We start from the raw sequence: 18,372 nt of genomic DNA, 5'->3' as shown, positions 1-18,372 counted from the left end.
TCACTTGACCTCGACCTCATTTCATGGATCAGTGAACAAGGTTAAGTTTTGGTGGTCAAGTCCATATCTCAGATACTATAAGAAATAGGGCTAGTATATTCGGTGTATGGAAGGACTGTAAGGTGTACATGTCCAACTGGCAGGTGTCATCTGACCTTGACCTCATTTTCATGGTTCAGTGGTTATAGTTAAATTTTTGTGTTTTGGTCTGTTTTTCTCATACCATATGCAATAGGTCTACAATATTTGTTGTATGGAATGATTGTTAAGTGTACATGTCTAGCGGGCAGATGTCATGTGACCTTGACCTCATTTTCATGGTTCAGTGGTCAAAGTTAAGTTTTTGAGTTTTGGTCTTTTTATCTAATGCTATATGCCATAGGTCAACTATATTTGGTGTATGGAAATATTTTATGATCTTTATGTCAGTCGAGCAGGTTTTATTTAACCGTGACCTCATTTTCACGGTTCATTGCACAGTGTTAAGTTTTTGTGTTTTGGTCTATTTTTCTTAAACTATAAGTAATGTGTCAACTATATATGTTGTATAGAAGCATTGTTAGCTGTACCTGTCTGCCTGGCATGGTTCATCTGACCTGGACCTCTTTTTCAAGGTTCATTGGTCTTTGTTTAGTTATCTTGGTTAATGTTAAGTTTATGTGACAGTTGTAATAAAGCTTAGCTTTATACTTAGGACTATCAACATAATATCAATGATTAGTATAGAAGGCGAGACATTTCAGCGTGTGCACTCTTGTATATATATATATATATATGAAGCCCTGGTGGTCATGTGGTCTAGCCGGACGGCTACAGTGCAGGCGATTTGGTGTCACAATATCTCAGTAGCATGGGTTCGAATCCCGGCGAAGGAAGAACAAAAAATTTGTGAAAGCAAATTTACAGATCTAACATTGTTGGGTTGATAATTAGACGAGTTGTATATATATATATATATATATATATACTTTAAAAGTAAAAAACACAAAAAATCACATCATAAATCGAACATTGTTTCTGTTAGCGCTTTCACCGCATCTCATGCGGTTCATCAGACAGAATTGTTATCGTTCATAGTAACGACTTGTGACGTTACGTTATAGTAACGTCATGCGGTAATTGTATATATCTTACAGAATTTTATTAACGGACTGAATTTCACTTCCTATTTAATGTCGGCTTATAAAGTTCAATAAAATGACTTGTTCCTTGGCTTCACGCGGAATTTTATCTTTGGTCCACATCTTAAAAAAGGGATATATTTTAAAATTTCCCTTTCCACATCGGTCAAAGTGTTCAGAAAGGGAGAATTTCTAATTGACGGGTCCTTTATCTGCTGTTTATGAACTCTCATTCTATCAATTAGTCTATTTGTTTGACTATGTAGAGAAATAGAAACATTTCCAATGAAGGACACAGGAATACTTATCAGCGTTCTAGAGATAGAACACCTAATCCCGGAAATAATAATCATTTTTGTCGAGCCTGCAACTTTTGTTGCAGAAAGCTCGACATAGGGATAGTGATCCGGCGGCGGCGGTGTTAGCTCACTTCTTAAAAGCTTTATATTTTAGAAGGTAGAAGACCTGGATACTTCATACTTTGTATATAGATGCTTCATGTTACGAAGTTTCCGTCAGTCACATGTCCAATGTCCTTGGCCTCATTTTCATGGTTCAGTGACCACTTGAAAAAAAAGTTCAAATTTTTTGTAATGTTGAATTCTCTCTTATTATAAGTAATAGGATAACTATATTTGATATGTGCGTACCTTGCAAGGTCCTCATGTCTGTCAGACAGTTTTCACTTGACCTCGACCTCATTTCATGGATCAGTGAACAAGGTTAAGTTTTGGTGGTCAAGTCCATATCTCAGATACTATAAGCAATAGGGCTAGTATATTCGGTGTATGGAAGGACTGTAAGGTGTACATGTCTAACTGGCAGGTGTCATCTGACCTTGACCTCATTTTCATGGTTCAGTGGTTATAGTTAAGTTTTTGAGTTTTGGGCTTTTTATCTAATACTATATGCCATAGGTCAACTATATTTGGTGTATGGAAATATATTATGATCTTTATGTCAGTCACGCAGGTTTTATTTGACCCTGACCTCATTTTCACGGTTCATTGCACAATGTTAACTTTTTGTGTTTTGGTCTATTTTTCTTAAACTATAAGTAATGGGTCAACTATATATGTTGTATAGAAGCATTGTTAGCTGTACATGTCTGCCTGGCATGTTTCATCTGACCTTGACCTCATTTTCAAGGTTCATTGGTCTTTGTTTAGTTATCTTGGTTAATGTTAAGTTTATGTGACAGTTGTAATAAAGCTTAGCTTTATACCTAGGACTATCAACATAATATCAATGATTAGTATAGAAGGCGAGACATTTCAGGGTGTGCACTCTTGTTTAGGGGAAGGTCAGATGTGGAAAAAACAAAGGAAAAAAGAAAACTTTCAAAATTCTCAAAGACAAAACCAAAGGTAATTAATCTATCAAGAAGAGATTTATCTGACCAGGAAATAAAACTTTTGGAACATTGTTTAAAATTTACCTCAACACCAATATCTGACAATGTTGATCTTATAACAGATACAGACGAATTCTGCAGAAAATTCAGACTTCGTGAATTCTTTAGAAACACTCATCATGAAGATGGATCCCTGGTACGGAACAAAAAGGGTACTAACCCTCAACCGAATAGGGACAAACATTTAGAAGAATATATCAATTGTTTAAAACAAACCGCCAACACAAATAGTGTCGACTCGCACGTAAAATCAAATCTGCCGAAACCTCAACAAAAGACTATAAAGAAACTTCAAAATGATGAATCAATTATAATAAAAGAGGCGGATAAAGGCGGGGGTATAGTGATTATGGACAAAGATCACTACAAAGACATGGTTCTTAATCAACTTGAAGACGGTGTATTCTACCAAAAACTGAATGGAAATAGAGACAAAGGCACAATGTCGAAAATAAGAAAACTAATAAAGGAATATTCTAACAACCTTACCGATAAGGAAATAGATTATCTTAAAAATTTTGAAGTTAAAACCAGCAATTTTTACGGCCTTCCGAAAATCCACAAATCCAAGGAAATTCAAGACCATGTAGAAAAGTGTGATTCTATGTATATTAAAATCAACAGGCCTACTGATCTAAAAATAAGACCGATTATTGCAGGACCTTCATGTATTACCCAAAGGCTAAGCAACCTCCTTGATATTCTGCTTAAACCACTTTGTATAAAAGTGCCAAGTTTTGTCAGAGATGACATGGATTTTCTTAACTATATTCCAGACTGGGTACCTCTTTATACAATACCAGTGGGTTTTGATGTAATAAGCCTTTACACAAACATTCCTCACGAATTAGGATTAAAATCTGTACAATACTGGTTGGAATTAGTATTAAAATGAAATTCCGGAACATTTTTCTAATGACTTCATCATCAAAGGATTAAAACTGATCCTTGAGAACAACTACTTCCAGTTTGACGACACGTATTACCTTCAAATCAAGGGAACCGCGATGGGTACCAAGGTGGCACCAACATATGCCACTCTGATTATGGGTTACATAGAAAAACAACTATACGAAAAGATACCTTCCAAATTCGATAAAAACTTCAGGCTTTACATTGAAGAAAATTGGAAGCGATATCTTGATGATTGTTTTATTTTCTGGACAAAAAGTGAAGTTGAATTAGATAAATTTCATTCAATGCTGAATGCCTTAAATGAATCGATACAGTTCACTTACGATTCCAGCTCTTCAAAACTCCCATTCTTAGACATCAATATTATCAAGGAAGGTGAACAAATAAAATGAAAGATCTTGTCGACAAATCACAGCTTATTGGGAGCTGTCGACAAGCACCAAATCTGAAGAAACTTCTCACACGAGTAAAATTCAGTACACAAAAGGTAGCAGAAATACAAAAATGTGGGGATCCCAGGTGTGCAACGTGCCAAATACTAGAAGTGGGACAAAGAAAAACTCTGAAATCTGGCACAGTAACCAAACCGAATAAAAGCATGAACTGTAAATCGGAAAATGTCATTTATTGTGCAACCTGTCCCCTTGTAATAAAAACTACATAGGTCAAACAAATAGACTAATTGATAGAGTGAGAGTTCATAAACAGCAGATAAAGGACCCGTCAATTAGAAATTGTTCTGAACACTTTGACCGATGTGGAAAGGGAAATTTCATAATATATTCCTTTTTTAAGATGTGGACCGAAGATAAAATTCCGCGTGAAGCCAAGGAACAATATTTTTTTGAACTTTATAAGCCGACATTAAATAGGAAGTGAAATTCGGTCCGTAAATAAAATTCTGTAAGATATATACAATTACCGCATGACGTTACTATAACGTAACGTCACAAGTCGTTACTATATACGATAACAATTCTGTCTGATGAACCGCATGAGATGCGGTGAAAGCACTAACAGAAACAATGTTCGATTTATGATGTGATTTTTTGTGTTTTTTACTTTTAAACTATATTTTCTGTACCAAGGATTTTTTATTTATCAAAATATATATATATATATGTATGATATCAACCATATTGTAGAATAAATTGAGTATCAAGCCTCAAGTTTAGATATTTTTATGCCCACCTATGATAGTAGAGGGGCATTATGTTTTCTGGTCTGTACGTCCATTCTTCTGTCTGTGCGTTCGTACGTCCGTTCGTCCCGATTCAGGTTAAAGTATTTGGTCGAAGTAGTTTTTGATGAAGTTGAAGTCCAATCAACTTGCAACTTAGTACACATAATCCTTATGATATGATCTTTCTATTTAATGCCAAATAAGAGTTGTGACCCCCCATTTCACGGTCCACTGAACATAGAAAATGATAGTGCAAGCGGGGCATCTGTGTACTGGGGACACATTCTTGTTTATATCTATTATACTAAGAAGGAAATGCCACAATTAAAAGTTATATCAACCAGGTTTTTGAACAGAAATTAACCTGGTTTAAGAGCAAAAAATATTCACATTCCAAATTATATTTTTCCATCATTTTCTCAAAATGCTTTTGAATTTATGACATCAGCAAAAACAGCAAACAATTGAAAGTCGGAACTAACATTGACTATAGATACACTAGAAATAATGGAAAATGTTTATTTAGGCACTGAATGTCATGTTTCATTTGTACCACTTGATTTCTTAAAAATATTCTCTCAATATTAGTGTCAGATTTTAAAAAGCAAACAAAATATTAGAATAAAAATGTTATCAATTTATTGATTAATTGTAGGTCACCAAAGAAGAGATTGAATAAAATAAAGTTTAACGCATATGATGAGTCTTGTAAATACAACAGAACCAGTTATCTTGGTGAATATCAAATAATAGATGGTATACCTAGAAACCCAATGGGTAGAACAGGAATGATAGGAAGGGGTCTGCTTGGTAGATGGGGACCAAACCAAGCTGGGGATCCTATAGTTACAAGGTGATTATGATTAAAAAATGTTATTTTTATTCTTATTATTTTGTACATTTGTACTTTAAAATAAAATAGAATTTGTTATGCATGGAATACTGTAAATTGAAATTTAGTTCAAAAAGTTTAATATAATGCTGTAATTTTTTTCATCTAATGAAATATAGCTGATCCTCCTAACTTAAAAAGGGTTATAAATCTTATAAATTCAAGAGTTTTTTTCCTGTTCTGTTGCCTGTCTATCCAATTATTACTAAATTAGCATTCATAGCGTGTCTGTTCTGAAACACTAAATTTTTTGAAAAAAAACAAAAACGAAAGCATAGATGTTTCTTAAAAATGTTGATTAATAATATAACCTTCTCCTCTGCATATTACAAATTTTGTTGGGACTAAATGTTGGTGAATATTGTTTATTGGTTAATTAACATGATGTAGATAGTAGAAATTATTTTTTAAAAAGTTAATGTAGAAAATTATATTATTAAATAATAAGTTCATAAGCATGATAAGAATTATCAATATTTTTTCAGATGGAAAAGAAATGCCAATGGACAAAAAATACTAGATAATGGAAAATATGTGTTTGAATTTATAGCCATCATTCGAAGTGACAACAAATTGTGTAGTTTACCTGGTGTAAGTAATATATTTGTAGGTCATTCAATTGTTAGACAGTATCAGAAAATGTAGGTCATGTCCAAAATGAGTGTAATCTTTTTTTAAGTCCCACCGACAATAGCAGAGGGGCATTAAGTTTTTTAAGTCTGTGCATACATTTGTTCCTCTGTCCATCTGTCCTGCTTCAGGTCAAAGTTTTTGGTCAAGGTAGTTTTTGATGAAGTTGAAGTCCAATCAACTTGAAACTTCGTACACATGATCCCTATGATATGATCTTTCTAATTTTAATGCCAAACAAGAGTTTTTATCCCAATTTCAGTAAACATAGAAAATGATAGTGCGAGTGGGACATCTGTGTACTATGTTCTTGTTGGTTTCATATTTGTTTAGAAGTTCATTTGTTCATATTTGACACATTTGCACTAAAGAAGAAGGTAAATGTATAAATAGAAATTTTTGTCTTCTTGAATTGAAAATCCTAAAGATAAGAAAGTAATGCTGCATTCACACGTAATTTGAATTCGATTCAGATTAACTAATTCGAATTAGTTTAACTCGCATTCTAAATGTTTTACGTCCAAAAGTAAAATCTAATTCGAATTGCAATATGCGTCAAATTTGCTTAACTGTCCAAATGACGTTAACTTTTAATTTGTATTGAACAAAAAAGAATTTCAAATGCAATTTGATAATGAGACTCTGCCAATTCGAAACAATTAGAATTAAAAAAGAAGAGTGTGTGAACGGGATTAGTGAATTCGATTCACATTCGATTCAAATTCAATTTGAATTAAATAAACGTGTGAATGAGGCATAAATGTCGTTGGGATATTTGTTACCTTGAATAATTTAATGCTGTTTGTAAACAAAAATGTTCAAATTAGTATTGATTGATATGTTCTGTAAAAACTCTTTCATTTGAAGAAAGATTGTGTAGTAAGGTTTAAGTATTTTGATGATAATTGACAGATTAATTGTTCCTAGTCTTCTGTATTTTTTTTACTTTCGAAAAAGCTGTTTAAGATAATGCCCTTATAAGTTTTACTGTGACATTGTAATATATGGGAAAACTTTTGACTAAAAAAAGAGTTTTTTTTAATGGTGATAATCATCAGACACCTCTTGCATATATCCATACAACTACAAAATGTTTTCTTTATTATTAGGGTATGGTTGATCCAGGACAAAATGTTTATGAATGCTTGAAAGCTGAATTTAAAGAAGAGGCTCTTGGTGGTCTGATGGACAATGAAGAACACAAAAAGAAAATAAAAGATAAATTAAAAATCATGTTTGAGGAAGGAGAATTGGTAAATAAAAAATGTATTCTTTCAGTTCAGTAATAGCACTTAAAGACAGGAGATTTTTTTCATTTCACAAAACACAGAAAATATCCTGTCTTTGAGTGCTATTGTTTTAGCCAAGACCAAGGCAACCTTATTATAGTTGTTTCAATTATATAATAAATTAATTCTGAGAAATAACAACTCTTCCCAAACAAAACTATTCATTTATAGGCATAAAATACACCAGAAATCCTCCCCCGAAATATATTCATACAGAATTGATGTTTTGATGTTGACTACAATAAACTGACAACAAAATTATGACAATGCAGGTGCTTTATTTTAACTAAGCTGTAATGTCCTTCAAATTAGCCTTATTTAGGGGCCCTTTATAGCTTGCTGTACAGTGTCTGTCAAGACTTTGTGTCGAAGGCCAGACCTATAATGGTTTAATTTTTACACATTGTGACTGAGATTGAGAGTTGTCTTGTTGGCACTCATACCACATCTTCTTATTTCTTTTATAAAGTACACATACAGTTTATTATTTTAGATATTTAAAGGTTATGCTGATGATCCAAGGAATACAGACAATGCTTGGTTAGAAACACTTGTGTATAATTACCATGACAACACAGGAGAGGTCTTGCATCCATTTCAAATTCAGGTAATTAATTTCAGAATTGTGTCAAACCAATGACAATTAGACATATTATCATTCTGTTGAATATGTTATTAAAAATTCAGAAACTATTGCGTTTATTTATTATTGCAAATTTTGAAGAAATAAAAAATCTCAAGATTTTTATTTGTGATTTCAGAAAAATCTGTGTTAGCTAACTACTTAAACGCTTTATATTTTAGAAGATGGAAGTCCTGGAAGCTTCATACTTTGTAAAAAAATGCCTTATGCTATGAAGTTTCCATATCTGTTAGATGTACAATGTCCTTGACCTCATTTTCATGGTTCAGTGACTACTTGAAAGAAAAGTTTTTTTGTAACGTTGATTTCTCTCTTATTATGAGTAATAGGATAACTATATTAAGTAAGTGCCTACCTTGCAAGGTTCTTATGCCTATCAGCCAGTCTTTATCTGACTTCAACCTCATTTCATGTATCGCTGAACAAGATTCAGTTTTCAAGGTCAAGTCCATATCTCTGATACTATAAGCAAATGTTTTTCTATATTTGGTTTATGAAATGGTTTTAAAGTGTACTTGTCAAACTGGCAGGTGTCATCTGACCTTGAACTCATATTCATGGTTCAATGGTGAAAGTTAAGTTTTTGTGTTTTGGTCTTTTTTTCTAATACTGTATGAAATAGGTCAACTATATTTGGTGTATGGAAATATTTTACAAAGTAAATGTCAATTTATCAGGTTTTATTCGACCTTGACCTCATTTTAACAGTCTATTGCTCAGTGTTAAGTTTTGTGTTTTGGTATGTTTTTCTTAACCAATAACCAATAGGTCAACTACATTTGTTGTATGGAATGACTGTAACGTGTATATGTCTGTCTGGCAGGTATCATCTGACCTTGACCTCATTTTAATTGTTCATTGGTCAATATTAAGTTTTCTTGGTTAAGATTGTTTCTTAGCAACTCAAAAAGCAATAGGTCAACTATATTTAGTGTATTGTATGATTGTAAGGTGTAAATGTATTTCGGTCTGGTTTATCTTACCTTGATCTCATTCTCTTGGATCATGTTAAGTTTCTATGATACGTTTTGTTAAGGTTGACATTTAATACTATCATCTTAGAATCAATGGTCAGTTAAGAAGGTGAGATTTCAGCTTGTGCACTGTTGTTTTTATTAGTATATCTAGTTTTTGGGGTCAAGTTGACATTAATTCTTTGTTTTAATACAATGATCTTCTGTTCAAAAATAAGAGGAATGAGTATATTTTAGTTAGTTGATAAACTGATATATTTTCTAATGGCCCTTGCTATGTCAATGTTGTTGTATTGTGCTAATCAGTTAAAGGCCTGTACTTGTTAGCTTAAGATATGTATTTCTTAAGGCATTGTATTTTTATATGATATATGTTATTAGAATCAAGGATTACGTGTAAGTACATGCAATTGTTGTAGTCCTAACAAAACATCAAAATATTTTTAAAAATTAGTTTGAAGCCTAGTTCAATGAAGATCATTATTAACAAAATCTTACTTATTGCTGTAAAGCAAATTTCCTAATGCTTCTAGCTTGAGACTTTGGTTGGCTTGCTTGCTTTGTTTGTATAAATGTTTGCTCAGTGATTAAGATTGACATCTGCAAACTTAAGTTTTAACCTACAAGCATTAGGAAATTAGCTTTAAACATAAACAGGATTACATTGAATTCAATTATTAGTAGGATACCAATTTTTAAATTAACTAGGAATTCATGTTCAATGAAGTATATATTTTCAATACCAGTAGGCTTTTCAGAAAACTTTGGCTAAATCACAAAATCAAATATCAATAAAACAATTGGTACTCATGGAAAAATGTTAATCCGTACTAAATGCCAAATTGCTATTTTCATAGGCATTGCACACACACAAAAGAGAACGTATAATTGCTCAATTGATGCTTGGCTATTTATATGCAGACATGTTTAATGCTTTTAGAAAAGAAAAGGCTTATTAATACTTCAAGATGTTTGCCTTATATACCTACTATATAAATAGATTCATAACAATCTCTTGTATATTATATATTGTATAGTAGTTGAATGTACATGTTAGTATGATCATGGTCTCTATATGTACTTCTGTCATGCACATTTACTATTTTATGTCCTGTATATTCAATGAGATCCATACTTATTTATTGTATAATGTTTTTCTTGAGTACGGATGACATTTCATCATTCAAATTATTGTACAAGGAACTTCAAACTCCTTGGTTGTGGAGGAACTGACTTTCTAATGCATGTGTACATTTGTAAGAGAACTGTTAACTTGCAGGCTTAAATTCTTATCTCTGGCAGTTATATATACCAGCACTTCAAAGTTTTATTAGGTTTTGGAATTTTCAAATATTTGAGACTAAAGCAGCACTTATGAAACACTTGTTATCAAAATGCCCATGTAGTGCAGTAGAATTGGTACATGTAGCGTTTATGTTGTAAGTTTTATCTATTTAAGGGCAACACATTTTTAAAATTTAAGCATTATTCTTATCTTCTGTTTATAGAAATAATTTTTGTCTACAAAGATAGAAGTTTTTCATCATCTAGCCATTTTGTTCTGTCTCGAAAAGCATTTTGTTTTGTTAATTTTGTTATTGAATTTTTCGATACTTTAATTATTAACTTTTTATTTTCAGGCTGGTGAGAGTGTAGATGCTGTGACATGGTTAACAGCTAGAGCTAACATGACATTACACGCTGCCCATGCTTACTTTGTCAAGCTGGTGGCGGACAAGTTAAATGCGGCTTTTTAAATTTCTAATATTGTTTATAGGAATTTAACTTGATGTAAATTAAAATGTATATATATATATCCTTATTGAAAGTATATTTTCCATGCTTTCGATGAAAAACATGTTCAGAAAAGTTCATGAGAAGAATGAAAGAGGAACCTGTTTTTTTCTATAAACTATGATATTGATATTTTACTTATTGCAATTATCTGTGATTTAATTAGTATAGTTTATGCTCAGGAACTTTTTTTTTTCATATTTGTCACATTGGGTACAGTAGCTTGTTCTACTTCAGTAATACTTTATAAAAGGCACTTTCTATTTATTAACAATCTTACCAAATGACATTTTAATATTTTTTTTACTTCAGAAGGGTTAGATTTTAGCATCATAGAGGAACTACTATAAAATATTTTAAATATGATTCATGACTTCTAAAATGTATCTCTTTTCTAGAAGGTTTTATAATGAAAATAAACCCTGGGTTTTTTTATTGTTTGAACATATACTTTTTATTCACCCACTCTCAGACATGAAGATGTATTCTTGAAATTTTACAAAACATGAGTGTTATATTAGGGAGATACCAGTAGATTTTTATTTGGAGGGCTAGGATAAAAAAAAATTGTCATACAATTTTGTTAAGCTGTAATCTCTGTCCTGCCTTTTTATTTTTCACTCTATTCCTGCATTATTTTTTTAAAGTTCTTTCTGACTTTTTCATAAATTGTCATCCTGACTTTCTTTTTAAAGAATTGCTCATTCTGCATTTTTTTTTACTCAAGACTCCTGTCCTGGATTTTTTCCAAATTTCATTTAATTCCTCCATAAAAATAAAATGGTAGCTCCCGTAGTGTATTGAAGAAACAACCTTTTAAAGAACATTGTTTGTTCTATTGCAATGATCATTGTACATAGTAAGTTATAAAAATATAGATTTTATATATATTTTAAATCAAAATTAAAGTGCTTTCCTTATACCATTTTCTAGTCATTTAAAGACATTTTGTGTCTTTTATACAAAGATGTGTAGAATCTCTATGGTATATGAAGATTATTACTGTTTTGATGATGTTTAAGAAATATAAAATGTAATTTTTATTTTGAAAGCTTCTAATTTATTAATAAAGTTAGAAATCAAGAACCAAAGCCAAACTTTCAATCCTTATAATAGTGTTTAATCTGTGACTAGTCTTGCTCATTGTTTCAAGCCAATTTTTTAATATGTTTGAGAAACTTTTAAATACATCATTTATGTCACTGTGAACAATAAAAAACATGTTGATTTTAAACAATTAAATGTTTGGGGAAAGCATACATTGGTTATGTGAATGATGTTTATAAATCCATTTATAAAATGTGCAATGTGTTTTTAATGGGAAGAAAGAAAACTTTGTACAATTGCTAAGAGATCTGTACATAAAGGGACTTGTGATCTTGAGGAAAGTTACATCTAGAAATTGTACATTTTGTAAATTTTTATTATTATTTATGAAAAACATTTATTCACTTTATTTATTTTGTTTTAATTATACATATATATGAAATGAATATGATTTATGAATTACATTAATTTTAATATTTTAAAAGTTTACAGATATTGTAATACAATGTATTGTTCCATTTATATTTATATTTTGACGAAGTCACAAAAGTGAGACTTAGGCTTGCTATTTATGGAGGAGTCGGCTTGGTCAACAATTTGTTAAAGGTTGGGTAAGGTCAATGTCACTCATATTATGTCAAAGATATTTGATATTGGGGAGTTGACACATTAGTTCTTTCATTAAACTATAGTTTGAATGTGAAAAGTTTGTTATTAGGTTGGTTTAAAGGAAATCAATTATGGTAAGTCATTGGCATTTGGTAGCATGAAGACATCTTATTTTACAGAGATTATATGGCTCTACATCCTCATTCATCATGGCTTAATCAATTTTAAAGTTTTGAACAGTTTACAAGCATGCTAAAGTTTTGTCATTTTGATTTTTGTCTTGCCTTGAAGGAGTCAAAAAGCAAGACATAGGTACTCTGTTTCCAGCGTCAGTGTCGGCGACAGCAATGGCGTCAACAATGTATACGTTTGTGATTAGGTCAGTTTTATGTGAAACCACTAGTGGTAGGTCAATGATAATAGGTATGCATATGTATTACCATTGCCACATAGCATTGCCATGGAGATTATTTGGCGTTGCCCACTCAGTCAAGGTTCATTGACTTTGAATGGTTTGCTTACTTTACATTAGTTTGTGATTAGTTCAGTTTATGGGGATCCATTTGTGGTATGACAATGATAATTGGAATGCAGTTGTATTAGCATTGCCACATCTCATTGCCATGGAGATTATTTTACTATGCCCCCTCAGTCATGGTCTATTGACTCTAATTGGTTTGCATTATTAAAATTACAAAAAGGCGAGACATATCTCTGTGATAACAGTTTATCAAATACAATGTATACTCATTGTATAATCAAAAACTTTATACAGGCGAGACATTTCTTCGTGTCGACAGTTTAATGGTAAGAAATACTGTATGCGAGCTGTAATAGTGTTAAGACAGTAGATTTATAGTTCTGAATCTCAGTGTAAATGTTATTTATTACTATCAACATTTCACACTTCTGGAATAAATTTTAGGTTGTCATAAAATGAACATTTCCTTCATTGAGTCGATCTAGAACTCAGATGTACAGGTATAACTAGCAAAATTATAAATTTTATGTTTCAAATCTAAAGCTCTTACTGTAAACATAAGATTTCCATATTCATTTCAAACATATTTTATATTTCTTTATTTTGAACACATTCCATTTTTCATAAATTTCCAATATTTTGAAAGTCTGCCAGTGGTCAAGACCATTTGTTTTCTTATTTATTCAAACTTAATTTGTTATTTGTTTTTATATATTTTATCAAATATTTATTTTATATTTCTTTATTTGTAACTTAAAATGTCTTTAAGTTCATTTGCTCAGTCAGTCTGAGTGCTTTTATATTCATATACTTTGAAAATTAAATTGCTAGCACTGTTGTTTTTCTACTTAAACTTATTATAATAAAGAGATAGTAAAACTATAAAAATTATGTAGAAAAAGTGCTTGTTTTATATAAATACTTTATAGAATTAACAACTTCTAATTAGTTTTCAAAGAACATTAACATGTATAGATTTGGATTACAATTAAAGTTCATATTTGTAAAGGAAACACACATATATATAGTAATTTTTATGCCCCACCTACGTTAGTAGAGGGGCATTATGTTTTCTGGTCTGTGGCTCCGTTCGTCTGTGCGTCCGTCCGTGCGTCCATCCGTTCAGGTTAAAGTTTTTGGTCAAGGTAGTTTTTGATGAAGCTGAAGTCCAATCAACTTGAAACTTAGTACACTTGTTGCTTATGATATGATCTTTTTAATTTTAAAGCCAAATTAGTCTTTTGACCCCAATTTCACGGTCCACTGAACATAATAAATGAAAGTGGGAGTTTCAGGTTAAAGTTTTTGGTCAAGGTAGTTTTTGATGAAGTTGAAGTCCAATCAACTTGAAACTTAGTACACATGTTGCATATGATATGATCTTTATAATTTTAATGCCAAATTAAATTTTTTACCCAATTTCACATTCCATTGAACATGAAAAATTATAGTGCGAGTGGGGCATCCGTGTACTTTGGAAACATTCTTGTTTAAAATTTATATTTAAGATTTATTCTGCTGTATTTCATGAAAACAAAATTCAACTGCATCTGTGGCCCTCTCCATACAAGTCATTACAATCAGATATGAATTATCTCTATAATTAAAGTTTTACACATTATACGTTGTTTTTTTCTTGCCTTCAAAAAAGATGCTTAAGATGAGCCATACTATCGCTATAATGTCAGTTTAAATTGCTTGTAAAAAATAAAATGGCTCATGCCCTAAACATGCATTCTTTGATGAAAATTGATGTATGTTCTGTAATTTCTGGTTTCAAATGCCTGTTTTCGGCTGCATGAATTTTTAGGCTTTGGTAACCTATTTATGTTTTTAAAGTGATGATGATAAAGTCTCATACGGACCGTTTTCAAGAAAATATTTTAGATGTACCTTCTTAACATGTTTTCACTCTTATTATTGCTGCAGATCAATAGGTCAGTCTTACACATGGTATACTTCATGAAACCCGGATTTGTTTTTTCTCAACAGATTTATGACTTTCGAACAGCAGCATACTGCTGTTGGCTTTATTTATTCTTCATGTTTGACAATCAATTTGCATCAAGTTGTCTGAGTGGTAATATAGATATCGGAGATATTATAATTATCAGGTGCATTGTATAGAGAGCCTAACAATTACACTTGGTCTTGATAATGGTCACATGTTCATAGTTCAGTGGTTCAAGACGTTAAGTAAATGTGATAGTATGTACATCTTTGATATCTCTACAAATATTAGTGAGTACAACTATCTCACTTTCATGCTACTTTGGAATAGTCAAAACGGCGGAGTTAGCAGTTATAGACTATAAAAGGCATTCAAATCATAGCATGAAATACCAATAACCCTTGATCGCAAAATAAATTGAAAGCTAATTGGGAAGGATTTAAATTCCCAAATTGACACTGGAATTAAACAGCAAGTCCCAATCTTGACTTTGAAAGTCTCTTTCCTTAGTATTTAATCATCTTTGGCTTTCATATTTTTGCGATTGTTTCTGGTGAATATATTAAAAAAAAGTACTCACCAATGTTATCTAGAATTAACATATTTCAGTGACATTTTCTAAGAAACGTTTTATATGAAACGTAACCTCTATCTATAACATATAAACTCCATATAAAAGTGTTATTGAAATCCTGTTACAAAAAAACTGCTCAAACGGAAATTAAAAGTTTTCGTTATCGAAAATTGAAGTTGTCAATAGACACTTACTATCAAGTTCTTTTAAGGTGTTATGTAAAGCATGATACAGACTTGCGACATATTGCATGTTGTAGATGCAATCACACATTCACTAAAGTGAACTTACCAATGAAGGTACATTTGTATATCTATATAATTACATTAGATGTATGTTTCATTATAATACTTAATTTTGATTGGCTAACTGCACATCACATGTTATTCCTCAAGCAATTGCATCACTCAGTAAAACTTTTATTCATGATAACACGTGGTCCCACAATAAAGTGCACAGGTGAATTGAATAAAAAAGTTATAAAATTCGTGTTTTCATGATCATAGCTAAACAATGTAATTATAAGTACTGTATTGAATGCTTCTTTTTGTAACCTCATAGGATTGTAAAAGCGTTGACCGTGCGCACATTTTTAGAATGAAGCGCTTCCGCGCTTCATACAAAATGTACTTCGGTCAACCCTTTAACACCCCCAAAGAATTTACAAAAAGAAGCATTCAATTCTTAAATACTAGTCAAACTTGAAAATTATGCACACTACTATCCTCTTTGCTATCTTGGGAAGCATCTTCAAGAGAATAGAAGAACAAGACGGCGAGGATAGAAGCATGATAGTTTAATTTCATTTAATGCCGTTCTAAATATGACACGAGGCACGATGTTCGTTTCTGATAACCTTTTGTTATGTTGGAAATTATTATTTTCCAGTCATAAAACAGGATATTTGAGGCTCTATTTAACTCAACTTCTTTTAATTTGTCGATAACTTAGAAATTAGAAATACTAGTGTAAAGGTGTTACAAAGTAATAAAAAAACATTGCATGAAGGGAGATACTTGTTGCGTCTTTTTTATCTATTATATATGTTGTAGTATGGCAAGCCGTTCTCGTCAAAACTATGTTTAAGCCCTTTTTTCGAAAAAAATACACACTGAGATTTAAAAACCTATAATAACACACTGAGAAATCGAAATTACACACTGAGATTTAAAAAAATAAAAAACACACACTGAGAACTCAAAATTACACACTGAGATTTTAAAAAGACACACTGAGATGAAATAAATTGAAAAACACACACTGAGAATTGTTAATTACACACTGAGATTTCAAAAATACACACTGAGATTAATATGCAAATTACTAATGAATATTTATGAGATGAATAATTCAACAGATTAATATCTTGATCTCAAGAACTCTTGTCATAATGAAATGCGATTCCTTCAACCAACATTCGTAATAAATTTCAAGACTTAACATCGCTTATATTCAGTTAGTTTGTTGCCTATAATTCAGATCATTACTACCAGTAATTAAATATGGGTCCCTTTTCAAAAGTCTTCCAACTGTTTCCCTGATTTCTCTAGTTAATCTTTTATATTTTTGTTATGTTTATATGCTATAATAGACACTTAAGTAAAAATTTCACTGCATTCTTTTGCAGATTGTTCCAATGTTTTCTTATAATTTTAATAAAGTTTTTCACCATTTGGTTATATTTTGTAATAAGAGTAAGTGGGTATTTTTCTTGTTCTTGTATTTTTAAAGATTTTTTTATTAATAATTTGGAACCAAACCGAAGGACTAACGAGTTCTGTCCCCTTGTTGATTTTCTTAAGCTTGTAATAGATTCAGATGAAGTATGTTAATTAGATATGTGCGCATAAAAAGTGCGCACAAATCTCAGTGTGTAATTTTAAATTCTCAGTGTGTAATTTCAAATTCTCAGTGTGTGTTTTCAGTTTATTTATTCTCAGTGTGTCTTTTTGAAATCTCAGTGTGTAATTTTCAATTCTCAGTGTGTAATTTTCAATTCTCAGTGTTCGTTTTTCATTTTTGTAATCTCAGTGCGTCTTTATGAAATCTCAGTGTGTAATTTTAATTCTCAGTGTGTAATTTTCAATTCTCAGTGTGTAATTTTCAATTCTCAGTGTGCGTTTTGAAGTTTTTAAATCTCAGTGTGCTTTGTTGTAATTCTCAGTGTGTAAATTTTTCGAAAAATGGTTTAAACATAGTTTTGACGAGAACGGCTTGCCATATTGTAGGTTTTTTTTTGTTCGCATGAACATCTCATTCAAACCGCCCATAACCCGTGTAGTTCATGTTAAAACTTGGCTTGTTGATAACATGGCTTTTTGTAACGTGAAAATAAGGTTCGATGGAGCATTTTGCAGACCTAGCAATATAATGTTTTTGTGCAAGTAATCTCACTGTAATTTAGGTTTCGAATTCCTTATTTGTGTATAAAATTTCGAAGGAACTTAAAACAGAACTTTAATTGTTCATTATTTTATAATATAGTAAATGATCGACCTAATAGTGATGTGTGGGGTTTAAAAGTTAATTATCAGTTTATATATTAAAGTAAATCACACAATTGTGTTTCTTGAAGCTTTGTCTTTCGGTGTCATTAACATTAATCTCCAGACCCGTTGCAGCCATATTTTTGTCTTCAAAGGTAAAACTTATTTTGTATGGATTTTTATAGACTCGTTTACAATATAGAGAAAGAAGATACAGAAGGGATAATTCAACACCATTTAAAAAATACAACAACAGAATTGTATAATATGATCAATACAATTAGTTGAAGTTCACATTTAACCTATTTGGATGGATCATCCGTTTTCCTTATCATGTTTTGTCTATTGTTGTTTAACTGCAAGAAGATA

General features: G+C 31.2%; 1 protein-coding gene across 7 annotated transcripts in view; it reads left to right on the top strand.

Moving 5' to 3' along the window:
* The window catches only part of LOC143063996 (transient receptor potential cation channel subfamily M member-like 2), a 79,818-nt gene extending 65,205 nt beyond the window's left edge, over positions 1-14,613 (top strand). For 5 of the 7 annotated variants that reach the window (XM_076236480.1, XM_076236479.1, XM_076236483.1 and 2 more), the window contains 6 exons: positions 5,289-5,486; positions 6,011-6,116; positions 7,265-7,408; positions 7,938-8,051; positions 9,443-9,457; positions 10,702-14,613. In XM_076236480.1, coding sequence (XP_076092595.1) covers positions 5,289-5,486; positions 6,011-6,116; positions 7,265-7,408; positions 7,938-8,051; positions 9,443-9,457; positions 10,702-10,818 — 694 coding nt within the window. In that variant the 3' untranslated portion in view covers positions 10,819-14,613. The remainder of the gene's footprint in view (positions 1-5,288; positions 5,487-6,010; positions 6,117-7,264; positions 7,409-7,937; positions 8,052-9,442; positions 9,458-10,701) is intronic. The other 2 variants (XM_076236481.1, XM_076236486.1) reach the window with 1 other exon arrangement.
* Positions 14,614-18,372: the final 3,759 nt, after the last annotated feature.

This window comes from Mytilus galloprovincialis, chromosome 2 (assembly GCF_965363235.1).
Source record: "Mytilus galloprovincialis chromosome 2, xbMytGall1.hap1.1, whole genome shotgun sequence".
Classification (NCBI taxonomy): Eukaryota; Metazoa; Mollusca; class Bivalvia; order Mytilida; family Mytilidae; genus Mytilus; species Mytilus galloprovincialis.
This window is presented reverse-complemented; position numbering and strand designations above follow the sequence as displayed.